Source organism: Panulirus ornatus, chromosome 43 (assembly GCF_036320965.1).
Source record: "Panulirus ornatus isolate Po-2019 chromosome 43, ASM3632096v1, whole genome shotgun sequence".
Taxonomy (NCBI): domain Eukaryota; kingdom Metazoa; phylum Arthropoda; class Malacostraca; order Decapoda; family Palinuridae; genus Panulirus; species Panulirus ornatus.
The window spans coordinates 23,886,473-23,907,369 of NC_092266.1; the positions used below are offsets into that span (position 1 = coordinate 23,886,473).

Below are 20,897 nucleotides of genomic sequence, written 5' to 3' on the forward strand. Positions count from 1 at the left end.
CGTCAGTCAGGCTTGGAAAGAGTTTCAGCTAAAATTGCATGATTAGTCAGAGAGAGAGAGAGAGAGAGAGAGAGAGAGAGAGAGAGAGAGAGAGAGATAACCTGATCAGTTGCGAAATGATTAAGCCTCACGACTCATAATGAATACACGACTTTATTACATGAGCTTGATTGAGAGAGAAATATATATGCCTTCAAAGATGTGGGCGTGATGTCGGGTGGGGCTCGAGCATGAGGAAGGCCACAAAAGAAATCGTCGAATCAGCGTAGATGACATACGTGGTCGAGACACAATTTTTTCTTCCTTTTTTTTCCCCTCCCTCAGCCAGCTAAGCACGATCTATGATCGACACCCGTGACACCCTGATTGGGAGACGGCTATACATACATCAGATAAATCTAGACGAATTGCTGAACTGGTGAGAGAATATATGTGTATATATCCGAATGTCTATTGCTGCTCAGAGTGATTTAGTGAACCATATAAATCACCAGGACAAGTTGAAGGCTCTCAGATCGCAATGATTTATAGTGGACGATTGGGATATATATATATATATATATATATATATATATATATATATATATATATATATATATATATATATATTTTTTTTTTTTTTTTTTTTTTTTCAAACTATTCTCCATTTAACGCGTTAGCGGGGTAGCGTTAAGAACAGAGGACTCGGCCTTTGAGGGAATATCTTCACCTGGCCCCCTTCTCTGTTCCTTTTTTTTGGAAAATTAAAAAAAAATGAGAGGGAAGGATTTCCAGCCCCCGACTCCCTCCCCTTTTAGTCGCCTTCTACGACACGCAGGGAATACGTGGGAAGTATTCTTTCTCCCCTATCCCCAGGGATAATATAAATATATATATATATATATATATATATATATATATATATATATATATATATATATATATATATATATATATGTATATATATATATATATATATATATATATATATATATATATATATATATATATATATACAGGAGAAGTACTGGGGTGCTTAAGAGATCACAGCCTGTACGTGACCAAGCCATAAGCAATAGCCATATCCTACGTGACCTGATTATCCTAGGTGAACTGGCTAACCTAGGTGACCTGGCTATTTTAGTTGACCACAGCTTGACCTACCGCCATTATGTACTTAAGAAGTATGGGGGTAATTAAAGGGTAGAGGCAAAACAGAGTGTGTTTGGCATCTTTATTACAAATTTAGATATACAAAAATCAACTGAGGAAAGTGAACCCAAAAAAAAAGAAAGCTTCAACATTTTGAGCGTGCACCAGCCGATACCCCCTAGCCGTGGTACCCCACCACACACCACACACACACACACACACACGCACGGACGGCCAGGACGCTGCCTCCCCCTGCGCTTGTGTGGCTCAAGCACAGGGGGCGGCGGCTCTTCGCCCATGGCGTCTCTTGGGCGGGGATACGGATAGCGCACGCACATCGCACGCAAGCACGGACGAGGTACGCACAAGGACCGGAAGCGGGGAGAGGGTACGCACACGTGAACACACCAATGTACATAAACATCGTACATGGACGAGCACCTTCTGTTTATATTATTCTATGACTCTTTGCACACAATGTATATATATATATATATGTATTTTTATATATATACACTCATTATCATACAATACAAAAGTTCATGCTTTAATTCATCTATATATGTAAGCATGTAATGGATTTTCAGCGTCAAACTCTTTTCGACTGAAAAAAAAATATCGGTTGATATTCCCCAAGAGTGGATGAATCTCACACATGTGTATTATATATATATATATATATATATATATATATATATATATATATATATATATATATATATATATATATATATCTCGGGCATTTATCGATCGACTCATGGATGACACATGTGTGAATTTCACGTGGTAATGTGAACCAAACTAACTCTGGGGCCTTCAGGTCAGCACAGTGTCTTACAGTGATTCTTATATCATCCCCCCCGTCCTCCTCCTCACAGCAAGTGTAGCCGTGATGATGACTGGTCCAAATGGGAGGGAGCTATTAAACCATCCCCCCTCTCTCTCTCTCTCTCTCTCTCTCTCTCTCTCTCTCTCTCTCTCTCTCTCTCTCTCTCTCTCTCTCTCTCTCTCTCTCTCTCTCTCTTTTCTTTTCCCTCATGAAGACGTAAGTGTTATACTTACCCCAGCGCATGTACGTAAACGAACGGGCCTTATAGCCACTGGCGTTCTGGGCGAATGAGGTGCTGACGGTGGCTTCTGAGTTTTTCCAAGGCCGCCGTCACTGTGGTGCCTTGAGCTGGGGTTGGAGGCTGGGCCTCATAGCACAGGCAGATCTTCCCTCGAAATGCCTTCAGTATTTCCAGGCGAAACCTGAGTTGTGTGTGGGGTCTTCCTCGTGCCTCTGGGCGACGAGTGAAACGGCCAGTCCCTTTTTGATTACTCCTTAGTCTCATAGAGAGAGGAGGGGAGGGGAATGAGTCTCGTTTATCCGAATAAAATCCCCCATTTTATCCGGATAGCGAGACGACGACGAATGAGCCCAGTGCGTGAAGGAAGTGCTCGGTGACTGACTTGTCCTCCCTCAAGCACCGTGCATCCGTGGCATGTAAGGAGGAGGAGGAGGAGGACAGTGATCGTGCTGGCACAGACGAAGGGTAGTGGCGTCTTGGGCAGCTCATGAGTTGGGGCTGACGGAGACGGGAAGTGATACTCAGCGAACACCATGATGCTGGGAGTCAGCCACCCAGGAGAAGTTGGTGTATCAGACGACGCGTGTGTGAGCCACAGTGATATGAGATGTACCGTGATGTGGAGGTGATGATGGAGTGAATACTGAAGAAAGAGGAGAGGAAGAACGAGAAACCCATAATATATATATGAAGATCCATCTGACCTGAGAGGGGCGAAGAAGGCTTATAAAACAAGTCGTGAGGAAAATAAATCTTGCCAGTAATATTTTTCTTTTTTTTTGTGGGAAAAAATTTATTCCGACGTGGTTTGAATGAGTGAAGCCCAACCTCATGGGAAAGATTAATGACTCTAATCAGCGCCGAGGAGAAGGAGGAGGAGGGAGGTGTCTAGACGCCCCTGGAAAAAGAAGACGATCCCAGCCAGCGAAAGATAAGGGCATTGAAATCTTTCTCGCGTATGTAGAGCATCTTACTGTGGGAGGAATGTGGGCGTGCCTTTCCACCACATATACTTACGGTTTTGTTACACTATCTCCCAGACGACCCTGTGGTGTTCTTGCATTCTCCCAGACGACCTTGTGGTCTTCTTCCATTCTCCTACAAGACCTTGTGGTCTTCTTGCACACTACCACACGACCCTGTGGTCTTGTATTCTCCCACACGACCTTGGGGTCTTCTTGCACTCTACCACACGACCCTGTGGTCTTCTTGCACTCTCCCACACGACCTTGTGTTGTTCTTGCACTCTACGACATGACCTTGTGGTCTTCCCGCATTCTTCCACGTGTTCCTCTGGTTTTATCGTACCACATGCTTATGTCGTCTTGTTAAGTCCTCCCACATGAGCACATGGGATTGTGACAATTTCACACCTCATGCTGTGTCTGTCGTCTTGTGAGATCTCCCCACTTAAAAAGGCATGGTCGAGTTCTATTCTTCCCCCCTGCTTAGGGGGTCTTTCAAACACCCTCCTACGTTACGTGTGGACTTGTGCATACACCACACTCTCCTGTATCACCAGGTCTTCATGGTCTATACTGAATGACCCACTGCGATCCTGTTAACCATTCCCAATCGATTTTATGGACTTAAAACTTTTTTCCTTAGGGACGATGTGGTCATACACCCCAACGTATGATCTCGCGGTCTGACCGAACGTCACGGAATACCCTTGTTGTCTCATTACACTATTCTGATCCTTCTCTGGCCTCATAACACTTTCCAACATGATCTTGTTTTTTTTTAGAAAATTCTTCTTTCCTACTGGAGCCTCACATCACTTTCTAATATTACCTGGTAGTCCTGTTACACTATTCTGGCGTTGTTCTCGCCACATTAGTCCTCCAGTATGGCCATGTGTTATGCAGTGTTCCAGTCCCATTGTAGCTTCATCACACCTTCCAGTATAACCTTCATGGCTTGCTCCAGTCACCACTTCGGGACGGACGCAGGGCGTGTGATACACCTCCTCAGAATCGTCTGGTGGTCATGCCATGCCTCCTCCAATGACCTCATGAACGATACTGTTAATCTACGTGTTGAATTAATCATCAGTGCCATTTTCAGTATAGTCACAGCCGTATGTAGATATAGTATTTTATTTTCATTCAAATCATTCGTCATATTTTTGCCTTAGGCGCCAACGTGACTATTGTAGAAATAGACACGAGATGACAGATGTTAAGCATTCCCATCACTGTCTCAGTTCATGACTGTCTTGCTCATGGACAGACTGGCATATATATATATATATATATATATATATATATATATATATATATATATATATATATATATATATATATATATATATTGTTCTCATTATGAAACCGACATCAAACATAAACACGGGGTTATGTCATGGCGAAAAATCACATGCTGTAGATCATGGTTTACTAAGGAGAATGAAATGATAATGTTAAAGAATTAGTTAGATTTATCAGAATGAATTAGGGGGGGGGGGAGGAATTTAATATAGACTATAGAAAATTTCTTTTTTTTTCTGCACAGTCTTAACCAAGGATATGGCAATAATATGAAAGATTTAAGACCTTGTATATATGTACGGAAGGTGATACTAGCAGGCAAGACGGAGGCTGTGTGTGAAGTGGGTGTTGACCTAACCTAAGAATGTGTCGTGTGAAGGATGACGAAAGAAATCGAAGTCTGATGGGATGTTCCGTAAGAAAGCATTTGTACAAGTGAGAGTCGACAGGATTTACCGTTAGTTAGACTATATATAGTGGGAGTTGATGGGATGTGACGTGAGTACTGATGTGTTGAGTGAGAGTTAATGGGATGTATTGCAATTAAGCATTTGGAAAGTGAGAGTTAATGGGATGTATCGTAATAAAAGACGTGCAGAGTGAGAGTTAATGGTATCTATCTTAAGTAAGGGTGTGTAGAGTGAGAGTTAATGGGATGTATGGTAATAAAAGACGTGCAGAGTGAGAGTTAATGGTATCTATCATACGTAAGGGTGTGTAGAGTGAGAGTTAATGGTATCTATCTTAAGTAAGGGTGTGTAGAGTGAGAGTTAATGGGATGTACCAGCAAGGAGACACGTACAGAATGTGAGGTGATGTTGATACTGAGGACGACGGGAGTGGAGCAGATGGGATGTAGAGAGCGGAGCAGATGAGATGCACCATGATCCAAGGATGGGTAGAACCAGAGAGAGAGAGAGAGCTGATGATGGCGGGCAACACCACGACTTGAGATGTGTAGCTAAAGAGATGATCGGGATGATGACTATGAGGACGTGGACCACACTACTGTCCTGACCCACAAAGACATGCATGAGACGTCCAGAGGAGAAATTCCACTCAGAACACACTGTGAGCGCTGACACCCACACGCAATGATAAGAGAGGCAGTGCTATAGTACCTCTGGCCTTGGTAGACCTTGAATCTCAGTACAACAATAAGTACAAGATACACAGATATATATATATATATATATATATATATATATATATATATATATATATATATATATATATATATATATGTATTGACATTCTTCTAATATACATATATGGAGGGCAACAGCCGTTGTTCTAACCTATGCTGGACGGTCCTCCTGTGGGAGGTTAGGCTAGTCTAAGATCAAACAGCCATGGTGGGTCTGACTATATCTGGTCGGTCGTCCACTCCGTTCGTAAAAAGAAAAAAAAAAAAAAAAACGCCGCGAAGGTCCTGCTCAGCCGTGCAGTAAATGTCCTCCAAGATTTCACCAACGAAATCACGTCAATTGCATTTTTTCCTTCCTTTTCTTCCCTTCGGGGAAAATAGGGTACTTTTTCCACCAAGCTTTTTCCACTCGACTTATATAATCTGGCTTTGGCTAAGACCATTCGTGAACCACTAATGAGTACTACTCCTCCTCTCTCTCTCTCATTCTCTTCGTGTAGTTCACCATGTATCTCTCCCTCATATCCTAGATTATACATATATATATATAAAAAAGCTTTTGAAACTCGCGCTTCTTAAAACTGTAGTAGTAGTAGTCCTGGGCAGAGTTTCCCTCCTGCCTTGGCTTCTGGGCACGAGCGACTGCCGTCACCTGGGGACGCCGTAGACGCCCTTGAACACACACAGACACACACACTCTCTCTCCACCCACTACGAAAAGGTTAAGACACGATGATCTTTGATCTGCGACGTTGGCGTCTCCGCGGAGGCCTTGGCGTCGCTCTAGAACTTGGTGGCCGTGTAGAGGTGGTCGTCCGTGTTTTGCTGGTGGGTGTGGATGATGTGGGCGGTGCTGCAGGGGCGGGTGGTGGGAGTGAGGGCGGGCGTGAAGCTCTGGGGCAGCGTGGGCGGCAGTCTGACTGGAGGTGGGCGGGCTGGCGAGGCCGGAGACATGAAGGTCTGCGGGAAGGTGGCAAGGGGCCTGTTGGTGCAGAGAAGGAAGACCAGCAGTTAGTAAACCTACCGACGATATACCTCTGGCGTTGACCTCGACTGCACTGGTAACACCCTTGTGGTCAGTGTGATAAGCTCCGGCCAGAGACGACGCGCTGGCTTGGAGGTCGCAAAAGCTGTCATTCGCAACGTTTTTTTTTAAGTAGCAAATTGATATACCTATATCAGTTGAAATATTGAGTAGATCAAACTACAGGACACCAATATGAGGATACTGGGCCAGTCGAGACGACTTATACTCAATTATATTTGGGGGAAAACAATGCAAGGTAGATGTGATATCAAGTGGTCAACACTTAAAACTTCCATCGCTGGTAAGAAACACCTGACATCTTGAGGAATAATGTCTGTTTTTTTTCTTTCTTATAAGAGACATAAACAAGGATAGACAGGTAGATAGATAGATAGACAGATAAGATATAGAATACGTGCAGAATAAGCGGAAATCATAGGCTCTGAGAGAGAGAGAGAGAGAGAGAGAGAGAGAGAGAGAGAGAGAGAGAGAGAGAGAGAGAGAGAGAGAGATGAGAGGGAGAGAGGAGGAAAACTGCCGTGGCAAATTCACAGCTCACCACTCACCCCGAACTGTAGCCACTGTCGCTCCCACTGATAACGTAAGGTGCGTGGTTGGATGGGTAGGGTGGCGAGGACGGGCGTGGCGTGGGCGTGCTGGCGTAGGCGGAGGAGGTCCGGACAGCGACCAGGGTGGAGTGCTGGGCGCAGTAGGGCGGCGGGAGCTCGGTGGGACCTCCTTCAGAGATGCTGCTCGACCGGTCGCTCAGGTTCCCAGAGACTAGAAGGTCAAGAGCATAGCAGTGGGTCAGTCAGGGGGGACACAGTAGATAGTGCGAGGTGGTGTGTGGATGGTCAGTAGATAGTGCGAGAGGTGTGTGGATGGTCAGTAGATAGTGCGAGGTGTGTGGATGGTCAGTAGATAGTGCGAGGTGGTGTGTGGATGGTCAGTAGATAGTGCGAGGTGTGTGGATGGTCAGTAGATAGTGCGAGAGGTGTGGATGGTCAGTAGATAGTGCGAGGTGGTGTGTGGATGGTCAGTAGATAGTGCGAGAGGTGTGGATGGTCAGTAGATAGTGCGAGGTGTGTGGATGGTCAGTAGATAGTGCGAGGTGGTGTGTGGATGGTCAGTAGATAGTGCGAGGTGTGTGGATGGTCAGGTGAATTATACAAGGACTATATCATACCATATATGATCTCATGATTGAACTATATATATATAGTGAGGTTAAGAATATTTGTTTCTGAGCAGGTGATGTATTGCCCATCATCGACACTTGATCCCCTTTCACCTCACCATCATTCAGTATATCCCCCATTCCTCACCGTCAACACGTGACCCCATACCACACCATTATCAGCTTTTCTCTCTTCTTTTTTTTTTTACCTCCCTTAACTCACCATCATCTGCCTCTCTCCTCCTTGGTCTCCTGTGGAAACCATCACGCTTTAGTGATTCCCCGTATGACTTCACCTCAGACCAGCGATCGATTTTCCGTTCCCTTAATTTACTCACAGCTATTCGCCCTCCCCCCTCCCTTAAATTTTCCCATTAACTCCCCTCCCCCTAAAATTCCCCATTAACTCCCCTTCCCTGACTATCCGACATTTCATTAAGGCAGCGACCGCGCTTAACGCCATCTCGACACTTGTAAACAGCAATAATTGAATGTTGGGCCACCAGACACCACCAGCCTGAGAGGAGGGTGGAGTGGTCGACTCTACCCTCCTCTCACCTCACCTCCGCCCAAGCCTCCTCCTCCTCCTCCTCCTGCTGCTGCTGCTGCTGCTGCTGCTGCTGCTGCTCCTCCCGCTCTCTTCGACTATGTGGCATATCCCCCCCTTACCTCCTGGCTCTCTTATCTCGTATGTGTGGCCGTTTTCAACCTCCTGGTTCCTTTGTCTAACACATGGGGACGCCTCTGACTCGGCATTAAAAAGGGGGGGGAGTAAAAATTAAGAGGCATTTGCGATGCCTATGTCCCGCCACGAGTAAAATCTAAAAGATGATTTTGAAAAAAAAAAAAATCAAATTCCTTGATATTTTTGTTTCTTTTGTCTCTTCAAGACATACGTGTTATGAATTTGAACTCATCATTCAGCACTCCTGAATTTTGGCACTTGCAAACATAAATTTATTTTCTTCTTCGATTGCAAGATTATGCAACCATATCCCCCAGAGTTAGGTCTAAACAGTTCGTCACCGTTCTGAAAACGCCCATAACCTACAAGCGGCGTAACTCAGCTGTATATCACGTAGTAGACTCTCTTTTGTAGTGTTCTCGAGCTGTCGTGCTGGCTAGAGTGTGTCCAAAGACAGACAGACAGACAGACAGAGACAGACAGACAGACAGACGTGAGGGGTGATCAAAGACAGACAGACAGATGTGAGGGGGTGACGACGTAACGTCTGGTATGATCTTTTGCCGAGGACATTAAGGAGATATAGAGAATGTATTCCAAGAGATATGGAAAATATTTTGGTCCGCCGGGAGTTCACTTTGCCCCGTGTCAGCACATCACCTTCGTGATCATATAAAGTGTCGTATGCAGCTTAAGGTCTATAACTACCCCTCTCCTTTTTTCTTCTCCTCCGTGGCGGTTCCACAACTGTTCGTGATTACTCGTTGAACTTGTAAGGTCTTGTTATGCAGAATGGGGAGGCAAAGGTGAACAAGGATGTGTGACACAGGGGAATCGAACGTCCACGCAGGATATCTCTTCTTATCACTATGACGAAAATTTCCACAACATTTTAGAGCAAATCTTAACGTTTCCTGTTACAAATCCTGTATCAAACAGCAAAAAGAACAACAACAACAACAACAACAACAACAACAACAACAATAACAACAACAACAACAACAACAACAAAAGAAAAATCATTGAGGACAAAAAAGTGGTCGAACATATTTCACTGCCGCTGCGTTTGGATTGGATGTAATTGTTACCAACAAATACAGTTACTTGTAAGCTGGGTAACCACCATCTCTATTCTCTACTTTGGCGGGATGGGAAGAGTGCAGGGAGCTGGGGTTGTGTGGGTGGGTTTGGGAAGGTTGGTGTGGGGGAGAGACTGTACCGAAAAGGCGAAGGAATATGAGACAGGAATTCAGGCTGGCTTTAATTACGAGAGGGGGAGAGGAGATGATAATGATAACGATAACGGGTAAGGAATACTGAGAGGGGGTTGTTCCCTCTTAGTTAACATGCAGCGAGAGTCGACAGATGGCGCAATTTATCATGGAAAATGGGTCGCGAATGAAGCGCGGGTATCTTTAAATAGAAAAAAAAAAGAAAAAGGAGATGGGGGGAAAAGAGTAAGGCTTTGGGTGAAAGTTAGAATTGGGGGATCCTTACAGAAGTGATCTCGAAATTAGGGCTATGGCACTGCATACAAAGTAGCTCATTATGATAGATATAAATAGCTTGGGGAAAGAGGGGGTGTTTGAGGGGAGGGGAGGTTGGTTGATGTAATAGGAGAGGATGTGGCAGGGTGATGTGGGATCCCAGAAGAAGAAGCAGAGAAGAGAAGAGTGTGAGGTTACGCGACTCCCTGGGTTCTTGAAGAAAACACGACGTGGCTACTGTGTATCCCTAGGTTTCAATTGTTCATTTGACTGTTCTCCCAGCAGCGGGTTGGCCGTGCATGCATCGGGTGTGATTGATCATTAGGCATTGACGAAGCTCATGAAGAACACGATCAAACTCCCTCTGGCAGGAGAGCATGGTAGCGGGAGCCTTTTAAAAATGCCCGAGACCAACCAGAGGGTCGGATGCATTTTGCCGGATATGATATTACTGAATGTGGGCTTTTGTCCCGGATTATCATCTGCTCGGGATGGGGAGGGAACACGTAGATGTTGAGGGTGACACGGATAGTGTGTGTGTGGGTGTGTGTGAGAACGAAGAGCCTCACTCTTGCCACCACAGTCACATAAGCCACATGTAAAGTAGGCAGTATATTCCACCCTTACATGTATACAAGAATTCACCTCTATGTCCTTTAGCTCCGCGGTCGTCGGTCATGATGCGGTTAACTGAGTCAGCTGTCGGCATTCACCCAAAAGTCATGACACAGAATGATGGCTCGCGAGTAACTAACCCCTTGAGCAGGACTGTCGAATTTAAGCTCTTGAGCACAACGGGTTGTACAGTCTCGCTCAAGGGCGGCACCATGGTCCCCAATGCTCAAGGGCGACATCGTGGATCCCAGTGCTCAAGGGCGGCACCGTGGATCCCACTGCTCAAGGGCGGCGCCGTGGATCCCAAATATGACCCATTACAAGGATGAAAATCACCAAAGCAAACTCAGCCCCCGGTAGCGCAAGCACGACGGTTTCTACGAAGCTCATCCAGCAAGTAGCACCCTCCGCCGTCAGATAACCCTCACCATTCGCAGCAGCGATTCCCAAAGCGTTGCAGTGCGTCAGCGGACGTAATGGATGCAATGTCCCGCTGCAAAGAATTCCACTATACAACACTGGCGATCTAAACCCGGAGAAGATGCACGGGGCAGCACACACCGCAACTTCAACTCGTTCGAGTAAGGAAGAAATACCACAAAAAAAAGGGAAGGGAAAGATGAGAGCCACCACCCTCCCAGCGTTAATATGTGTTAACCCTTGATCCAGCTGACCTGACCTGACCTTGGACAACACGACTGTCGGTCCAGCTGACCCTGGAGTACACGACTGTCGGTCCAGCTGACCCTGGAGTACACGACTGTCGGTCCAGCTGACCCTGAAGTACACGACCGTCGGTCCGACCTCTGCCTGGCTGATTACAGCATCGACCAGAGAACGACATGGCGCAGTAATCAGATGAAGCCGCATTAAACCCAGAGTGGTTTAACAAAAGAACTCTCGGGGGAAATCAAGAAAACCCATCGATTTTACTGCTTCCCAATGGCCAGGCTCTCCCAGCCTCTGCTGATGCGGTGTGGTAATATTACGTCCCAATGAAATAACGTTCGTAGCAACACAGGCAGCAGAGAATGAAGAACCAGTCATCTGCCTTGCCTCCTGCTGGGCTACAGTGTCAATGAAGACTTCCATCAACCACGCATTCTTCGGGAAGGCCAGAGGTTATCTGTTGATATAAGTGTGTGAGAAGCAGGATAATGAGGAAGAAGGCGCCACCCCACCCACATCTCCCTCTTGTTCCAATGAAAAACGACGTCAAACGAAGCATCAGATGATATGGGGACAGTCTACTGCCTCGGAAATTTTATAGGAAAGCACGCTAGGGTAGAAGTTCCCGAATAGGTTGTAAATGGCTGCGCTGTGGCATGACTCTGCGAAAGAAAGATTGGTTGAAATACATCCTATAAACAGTATCATTTACTGATAACAGATATCGTAGAAATATTCATTTAGCCTCGATTTGAAGGTAATGGAAGGTGTAGCATTTACTACTTCATCCGGTGATGGCTTAGTCCATATGAATGAAGAGCGTAGGTCCCAGACTTGAACCATGTGGTACCCTGCTCGTCACTAGAAGTCTGCTGAGTGTTTTCCCATTTGATAGAACACATCGTTTCCTGACAGCTGTATACTTTCCATTGGCAGATTCGATTTTCTATGCTGCCATGAACTTTAATGTTACTAAGCAATCTCTATATATATCTCATGTCTTCATTATTTTCTCTGCTGTGTAGTTCCACATCTTCAGTTTCTTATCTCACTCTTCAGCAATGGGATGAAATATAGTTTCACGTCCATACAAGGGCACCTCCACTCACCGAACTTATTGTTACATTTCAATCTTTTTTTTTATTCCCATTTACCGGAAGCTCTCACTACATGTCCTGTTTTCTTTCTTTTTTTTTCTCCCTTGCATAACTCCACTCAGCTTCAGTTTTTCCGATACCATCCTTACTGGTCATCACTTCCAGATACGTACAGATGTTCATCAACACCTTCTCATTAGATCAAAGTTGCGGTTCTCTTGTGGATGTACCTAAAAGAGTAGGTAGAGGCAATCATTTCCAACCTTTGAATATAATTGATCACTCGTGAAAACACCTTTAGTTAATCGCTTTGATGTTAGGATGACCCACTCACTCAAAACTAGACACATATTCACCTAACAATAGATCCTGCCTACATACAGATAGCTCACAGTACACAGCTGTGGGGCTATACTGACATACGAATCTAGAATACTAAAAACTGAAGTACATATAAAGTCTAGTGACAGACTAAGAGAAGAAGTCATTATTGATTCATTTTTTTTAGGGTAAAGGATTATGACAGTCACCAGCTATGATGTTTGCCGGAGGCCAGGGGGATGATTCTGCTGTTTGCTTGGAGTTAACACGTGTGTCACACATACGTTGAGACATGTGTCCTAGTCTCACTTTATTCATGTATCCCACATCAGTGTCTCCCACTTCTGTTCACACATTTATCCCACACCACTTAACACAGGTACTCCACATCCTTCAACACTTGTTTGTATTCCATTCGACATCTTTTGATACGTATCCCACATCTTCCAACCCATGTATTCCACATCTGTTAACACGTGTATCCCAACACCTTTTGACACATGTATTCCCACATCTCTTAACGCATGTGGCACACACCAGGGCACGAATATGATACCAATGAAATATTTCACTGTTTTTGTGAAGATCATGAGCGATATTCAAAAAGAAAAAACTGTAAATTCGTATATCTGTCCATGGTCAGTATGATGACGTTATTAACGAAGGAGAAAATAATTCACTTTTAACATCATACATAAAGAATGATCCTGTCATAGCTTTCAAGGTACTTGGGAAGTCTTAATATAACGTATTCATAAGAATGGCTTAACCCCATTTAAAATCTGTGGCAGCAACAGATTGTGAAAGCGTCTTCGGAAAAGTGCGTTTATTTCTCTTAGAAGAATATTTTTTTTCTCGAAATATTAACCTCAGTTGACTACAAAATGAAGAGGGAGGGAGGCTATTTGGATTGGTACATCAGACTTCCACTTTGCTTACAAAATAACTGATTAAAAAAAAACACGGTCTATTATATATTTCTTACCGTAAGGCGTGAGATCCATTTCTCCCGTGACACATCAGCGAGGTACAGTGCCTCCTGCACAGATATAGAACCTTTCTAAATACGTCAGACATCAGTAAAGGGAAGGATTTATAGATTTCTACAGACAGAAAGGGTTTGGAAAACAAATGAATAATGGCCTGAAAAGCCTACCGCCGAACACAATAACAAAGCACCTAAATGTGATATCCATCGCGGCTGCAGACACAATAACATCAAAAAGCGAAGGTTGTCTGTGTGTGTGTGTGGGAGGGAGGGAGGTGTGTGTGTGTAGGAGGGAGGGAGGGAGGGAGGTGTGTGTGGGAGGGAGGGAGGTGTGTGTGTGTGTGGGAGGGAGGGAGGTGTGTGTGTGTGTGTAGGAGGGAGGGAGGTGTGTGTGTGTGTGGGAGGGAGGGAGGTGTGTGTGTGTAGGAGGGAGGGAGGGATGTGTGTGTGTGTGTAGGAGGGAGGGAGGTGTGTGTGTGTGTGGGAGGGAGGGAGGTGTGTGTGTGAGGGAGGGAGGGAGGGAGGTGTGTGTGTGTGTGGGAGGGAGGGAGGTGTGTGTGTGTGTGTGTAGGAGGGAGAGGGAGGTGGCAGCGGCGCTAGTGAATGTGACAGGTGATAGGCAGCCTGTGACATTCATTTATAGATATGGACGAGAGGAATCAATACTATCTCCGATCGAAGAGGCTGTGTTCCCGCCGCGAGATTGGGGGTTTGGCGGGTGTGTGTGTGTGTGGGTGTGGTGTGGTGGCCACTCTATGTGTGTGGAGAAAGTAAATGCAACGAGATGATGATGTAAAAAGAGAGAGAGAGAGAGAGAGAGAGAGAGAGAGAGAGAGAGAGAGAGAGAGAGAGAGAGAGAGAGAGAGAGATACACTACGTGCCCTGGTGCTTTATGCGGCGCAGGCGTGCGTCACCTGATGGCGACATCAACGAGTCATGGGCTTGGGCTGTTGTTGTGTTAGGTCACTGGCATTTACATTAAGGAAGACGGAGGTGAAGAAAAGGGTTTTCGTAGCCAGGCACGAAACGAGACGCGTTGTATTCCGGCGCAGTGTTATAAATGCTGGTTGGATTTTAGATAGTCCTGGGGACTAGTGAGGTTGTGGTATGGTATGGCGTAAGGAAAGATGACGTGATACAAAGGGGTTTTGAAGCTGCGCAGGAAATAATCAGGTAAATGAGGTAGGACAGGCAGACAGCAGAACCTGGGAGGCAAAATTAAAATCACACACGACTGATAAAAAACTGATAAAGAAAAGACTGATAAAAAAAAAAAGGATTTTTGTTTTATTTTCAATTTTCAATTTTTTTTCAATTTTAATTGAGATTGTGTTGTAAGTTTCCTCCCTGATGCAATAGGTTTCAGAAAATGTTATGATTATGAATCATCGCCAATTTACTGTTTGCATTATTTACAAATATTTTTCACAGTCAGTTGGTAGAGGCAGAGCATTGAGGGTTGAGGATGAATGCACGAATGGGAGACGCGTTCGTGACGGAGTCTCAGTTCTAGTCCAGCATCCTGAAAGGTGAATATCATGCTGGACGAATATATCTATAAGTGGACAGCTCTCCTAGAGGTGTCGTCACATGAGCCTTCATCGCTCATCTAGTTTTTAAACTTTAATAAATTGAGAGGTAATGTTAGTTATCAGAATATGAGTGGATTTACATACCTGAATATATAAATCAAAACTACGTGTTTCACAGCAAAAAAGAAAAAAAAGTTTATGTTAAGTACATTATAATCATGTAGGAGCGGTTTTAAATTCGAGGCAAATCTGTCTTAAAATTAATATTTTCTTTTTCAACTGAAGCACCTGCCATGATGGATGATGGTGACATCAAAGGATGATCGTCCGTGCCAAGTTTGGCTCCAGTTGGCTGAGTGGTTTTAGAGAATTTGCTGCGAATTCCCGTAATCACAGAGAAAAAAAAATGACTCGCGGATTCTTTGAAGAAAGTTCAAAACAGCTTTAGTAACAGCGGACGGTGGGCGGAAGTCACCAGGGCCAGGGATTCGAAGAGGCGGGTTTGGCCAAGAACCATTCTTGCCCAGGGTGAGTCGAACTGACCTCGTAGTTCCGGAGGTGAAATGGGAAGAGTTAAAGCATCCGATACTTAAGCCTCGGGGTTACAGTGAGGAACAGTGGTCGAGTCGTCTGACACTGCTTCGAATAAGGGACCGCCCAAGGATCATCCATCCCAGTTACGTTAGCTTCAGAGCAGTTCGCTAAGTCTCAGAGGAGATTGAAAGGTGTGTCTATAGCTGATTGACGAACTACCGCTGGTAAGAGATTGGATTGTGGAGGGATGGGGGGTTAGGTAGTCTTCGTCGGCGGGCGTGCAGGGGTCTTCATCGAACACACACACCTCTCTTGAGAAAGGAACCGGGCCAGAGGAACACTACCTTCCGGCCAAGCTTGCCTCACACTGATGGATCAGGGTCGGGGGGAGGAGATGGAAATGTGAAAAGTTAAACACAGAAGGACGACTACAGACGTTGGATGTCGCCGAGTGATGCCAAAGGCTCACCTGACCAGATGGCTGGAGTTAGCCAGATGAGCTAGAAAATGGCTTCTTGTTGACAACTTACAAAGCTAGAAATAAGGTACATCGATATATAAGCTGACTGATATATTATATTATACTACTCATATATATGTATGTATATATATATATATATATATATATATATATATATATATATATATATATATATATATATATATATATATATATATGTATATATATGGGGATAGGGGAGAAAGAATACTTCCCACGTATTCCCTGCGTGTCGTAGAAGGCGACTAAAAGGGGAGGGAGCGGGTGGCTGGAAATCCTCCCCTCTCTTGTTTTTTTTTTTTTTTTTTTTTTTTTTTTTTTTTTTTTCCAAAAGAAGGAACAGAGAAGGGGGTCAGGTGAGGATATTCCCTCTAAGACCCAGTTCTCTGTTCTTAACGCTACCTCGCTAACGCGGGAAATGGCAAATAGTATGAAAAAAAAAAAAAAAAAAAAATATATATATATATATATATATATATATATATATATATATATATATGACAGTATGAATTGTGTACATGTGTATATATGTATATGTCTGTGTGTGTATATATATGTATACGTTGAGATGTATAGGTATGTATATTTGCGTGTGTGGACGTGTATGTATATACATGTGTATGTGGGTGGGTTGGGCCATTCTTTCGTCTGTTTCCTTGCGCTACATCACTAACGCGGGAGACAGCGACAAAGCAAAAGCAAAAGCATATATATATATATATATATATATTTGAGTTACAGTGATTCTTTAAAAATGACCCGCTGGCATGGAACACTGTGATGACGAAATGTTTCTTTAAAACTGCCTTGCTGGAAGGGAAGACAATCTTCAGTATTTCTTTACAACTTCCTCGTTGGCAGAGACCATACATAATGCTGATTACGTACGCGCTCCCTTAAAACTGACCCGTTGGAAGAGGACATTACGCTGGTTACTTGAGTTCCTTAAAACCGACTTTTTTTCGATTGAGATGACTTCTGAGTTCAGTCTGTTGACATTAGCTTTCCATTACCCCCTCTCTTGACATTACTGACGACAGCCTGTGTGTGGGGGGGGGTTTTCTTCCAGAGGAGGAGGAGAGAGATTTGTACCCTTCTAAAATCCATGATTTCTTTTCTAAAAAAGAAATTGGAAGTCAATTGGTTTACCTTCCTGGAGAATTAGTTTTATTCTCAAACAGCGGAAGAGTTATTTCCTAAATTGCTTAACAGTTTGCAAACTGATTGCGAAGCCACGTATGAGCTCAAAGCTGGCTGGATGAAAAAGAATTACTCTTTTTTTTTTTTTTTGCCAGATTACTGACTTGTATAATGAATGAACGAAATAGCTTTTTCAAGTTAATTTCCTGGCCGATAAATGGCTGAAAGTGTATTGACTGGGGGAAAAAAAAAAAGGTGTATTGACTGGGGGAAAAAAATATGTGTGACTAGTTGCGAAGTGAGGGAAACGATGTACAGAGCCATTTTACTAGCTAGTTCATGGGATCAGTATGTAGTTCAGGCCGAGAAAACAGACGTATATTTTAGGCTCTGTTTATGGCCCTCAGCATAACGCTACGACCTTTGAGCACGACGGTACGACCGTACAGCACGACGGTACGACACCTTGAGCACGACGGTACGATCGTACAGCATGACGGTACGACCGTAGAGCACGACGGTACGACCTTTGAGCATGACGGTACGACCCTTGAGCACGACGGTACGACCGTAGAGCATGACGGTACGACACTTTCCGAAGAATTGTTCACTGTCTTGCGTCATCATCACTCTTGTTAAAAGAAAAACTTGGTGGTTGTGGTCAGGTCACCCCTCACTCTTTTCTCTTTCATAGTGGGCAAATGTAAGGCGTCTAGCTTTTCCCTGTAGCTCGGTTCTCTTAATGTAATATCATCTTTGCTGCCTTCATCTGGATCTTCCTGCTTGAGTTTCTGTGACACAAAGGAATACTCTAGCTTTGGCCTTCTGTAGCACATGAACAACTTGCTGGATATTTGCTAATCCATGAACTTGAACGTACACCTATGATTTGCCAAGAGACAATTGGTCTCCATATCTGTTCTCGTAAGGTGTGACTCTGGCGACACTATGTAAGTGTATGAATACATTGATCCTTTCAGTAAGTGTATAAATGCATTGATCATTGAGGGGTACGGTGCACCTGGGGGGGTGTGTATAATCACATACCTACGTGCAGAGTGATAGACGGCGTTGGGTCTTAATATCAAGGTGGACATGGTGATGCTAGGGTGTGTAGTGATGGTGCGGTGCATCAGCCTAAGATGGGCGAACACGATGACGTTGATTCAGAATCCTTAACCTATTTGGACGCCTTCAGATTAGGAGGGGAATTGAGACGTCTCTGAAAGTACCGTCTTGAATACCAAATGGTCTCCATCCTTTTAGGTAGGGAAAGAGATTTACATGATTTTTATTTCTATTATTTTCCCAACAACCAATTTTTTTTTTTCTTCACTTGGGAGAAGTGAGCGAGTGAGACTAATGCTTTACAAAGCGGCTCCTCCTCCCACACTCATTTCATTTGTCCCTTTACTAAGAGCCTTCTTGAGGTCGTGGGTGGGTGATGGTACTCACACCCCGTGTGAGAGGCCTTAGTCGAAGAGGTTGCCTTAGTTGGACGGCCGTCGGTGGGGACGGTGGAGGGGGTTCGCAAGACGTAAGGAAGTGCTTTTATTCCTCTCTCCCACGTAGTTAGGTAAGCGAGGGCATTAAACCAGGTGTTGAGCCAGGAGAGGGGGCCAGTCTACACCAGTCTCTCACCCACCAGGAGGAGGCAGTCTCCACCAGTCTCTCACCCATAGTCTTCGGCCACCACCATATTCCCTCTCTTCTTCTTCTTCTTCTTCTTCTTCTTCTTCTTCTTCTTCTTCTTCTTCTTCTTCTTCTTCTCCTTCATCTCAATTTACATTTCATCTTATCTTCACTACACATTTTCCTGACACGCTGTATTCCTATCTTATCTCCTGAGTAATATGTATTTCACGGAAGTAAACATTTACCGGAGCCGCGCGGCATTTTGACCGTATTTACACCAAATTTGTTGAACCTTTAGTGCGGTTTTGGCCTAACGCTGCAATTTATTTTACCTCAGCCGCAACATCCATCCTACGTGCAATGACCTTTCACTTTCCCGAAACAATAATATTTCACTTTGGTTAAAAAAAAAAAAGGAGGAGGAATTCCCTGTGTTTACCCATCTATTAACGCCAGTTCCATACGATGGATCAATGATTACGTTATGAACACAGCAGTCGCTCCACGCAAAGCCTCGTCTCCTGACCGTCTGCAGTTGGCCTGTAACCTCCCGACGAAGTGAGGCCTGTGCCTGGCGAGGTTGGCACCGATGACAGTAGCATTATCCATATTGACCTGCGTCAGACTACCGCCGGCACTGGCGTACACCAGGCTGACCTGACCAGCTTGTCACCACAGACGTTACCCCAGACTGGCCAGCGCGTCGTATCACGTTACTTGCTACGTACGCCACAAATCCGTTCCGCTGCGACAAAAATGTGCTGCTGCTCCTCCTCCTCCTCCGCCGCCTCCCCTCAGCACAGCAGCCTTCCCACCATGTTCAGTTAAAGGAGCTTGTACGTCGTATTGCTCCACACCCTCCACCCTCCTCTGCACCCATGGAACCCATCCCTCAGCCAATCCCACGTTCCCTCAAGCAATTCCCCGTTATCCCCGAGCCTCCTGCCTCTTATCTCCCCCTCCCCCCTTCCTCCCCTTCCTCACCCTTCTGCCTCCTCTTTTAGCCTCCTGCCTCTTCCGTAAGCCTCATACCTCCCTCTCCCGTAGCCTCCTGACTCTCCTTCCTCCTCCTCTCCTCTTCCTTCTTAAGGCATCCTTTGTGCCCATATCCGCTCCTCAAAGACCTTTCCTTCTTACCCCCTTCCTGAGCTCCCTGCCCCCCATACCCTTAACCTCCTGCCCCACCCAGGCACCCATCGCGGCCCTACGCCCCCGCCAGCACTCCCCACCCCACACGCTGGTCACCGCCCCATGTCCTCTCAGCTCGTATGATCCATCCATATTTCGTTAAGCCTTACCCAGGCAAGAATTACGGGATCGTGGTGAATCTACGGCAGTAGCTCTGTCATGCCTTACATGAATTATTCATGATATGAGAGAGAGAGAGAGAGAGAGAGAGAGAGAGAGAGAGAGAGAGAGAGAGAGAGAGAGAGAGAGAGAGAGAGAGAGAGAGAGAGAGAGAGAGAGAGAGAGAGAGAGAGAGAGAGAGAGAGAGAATCTTTTGGACCTAACCCTCCTCCAATACTTTCTTCGAGATGTTGACGTGTTGTGAGCGTGCACGACACACACACACACACACGGACAACAACGTTAAGCGCGTAAGTGCTTAAAAGTTATCACTCTGGCTGGAGTTAAGAGTAACGAGTCGTGTGAGTTACATGTCAAGTGTGTGTGAGACGGAGATGTGTGTGTGTGTGTGTGTGTGTGTGTGTGTGTGTGTGTGTGTGTGTGGACTGAATGCCAGCAGCCCCTTGATTGTGAGGCCAGAGAGAAAAGACAGCAGCAAACCTGAGCTATGGAGGGAGGAAATGTGACAGCCACTCTAGTGCTGCTGCTGCTGCATCACTTATGCAACCTGTTGCACTGACCATCCCGA

General features: G+C 45.1%; 1 protein-coding gene across 3 annotated transcripts in view; it reads right to left on the reverse strand.

The window, feature by feature from the left end:
- Nucleotides 1–1,199: 1,199 nt before the first annotated feature.
- The window catches only part of LOC139762412 (uncharacterized), a 186,305-nt gene continuing 166,607 nt past the window's right edge, over nucleotides 1,200–20,897 (reverse strand). For all 3 annotated transcript variants that reach the window (XM_071687275.1, XM_071687273.1, XM_071687274.1), the window contains 2 exons: nucleotides 7,209–7,422; nucleotides 1,200–6,597 (listed from right to left, as the gene is read on the reverse strand). In XM_071687275.1, coding sequence (XP_071543376.1) covers nucleotides 6,399–6,597; nucleotides 7,209–7,422 — 413 coding nt within the window. In that variant the 3' untranslated portion in view covers nucleotides 1,200–6,398. The remainder of the gene's footprint in view (nucleotides 6,598–7,208; nucleotides 7,423–20,897) is intronic.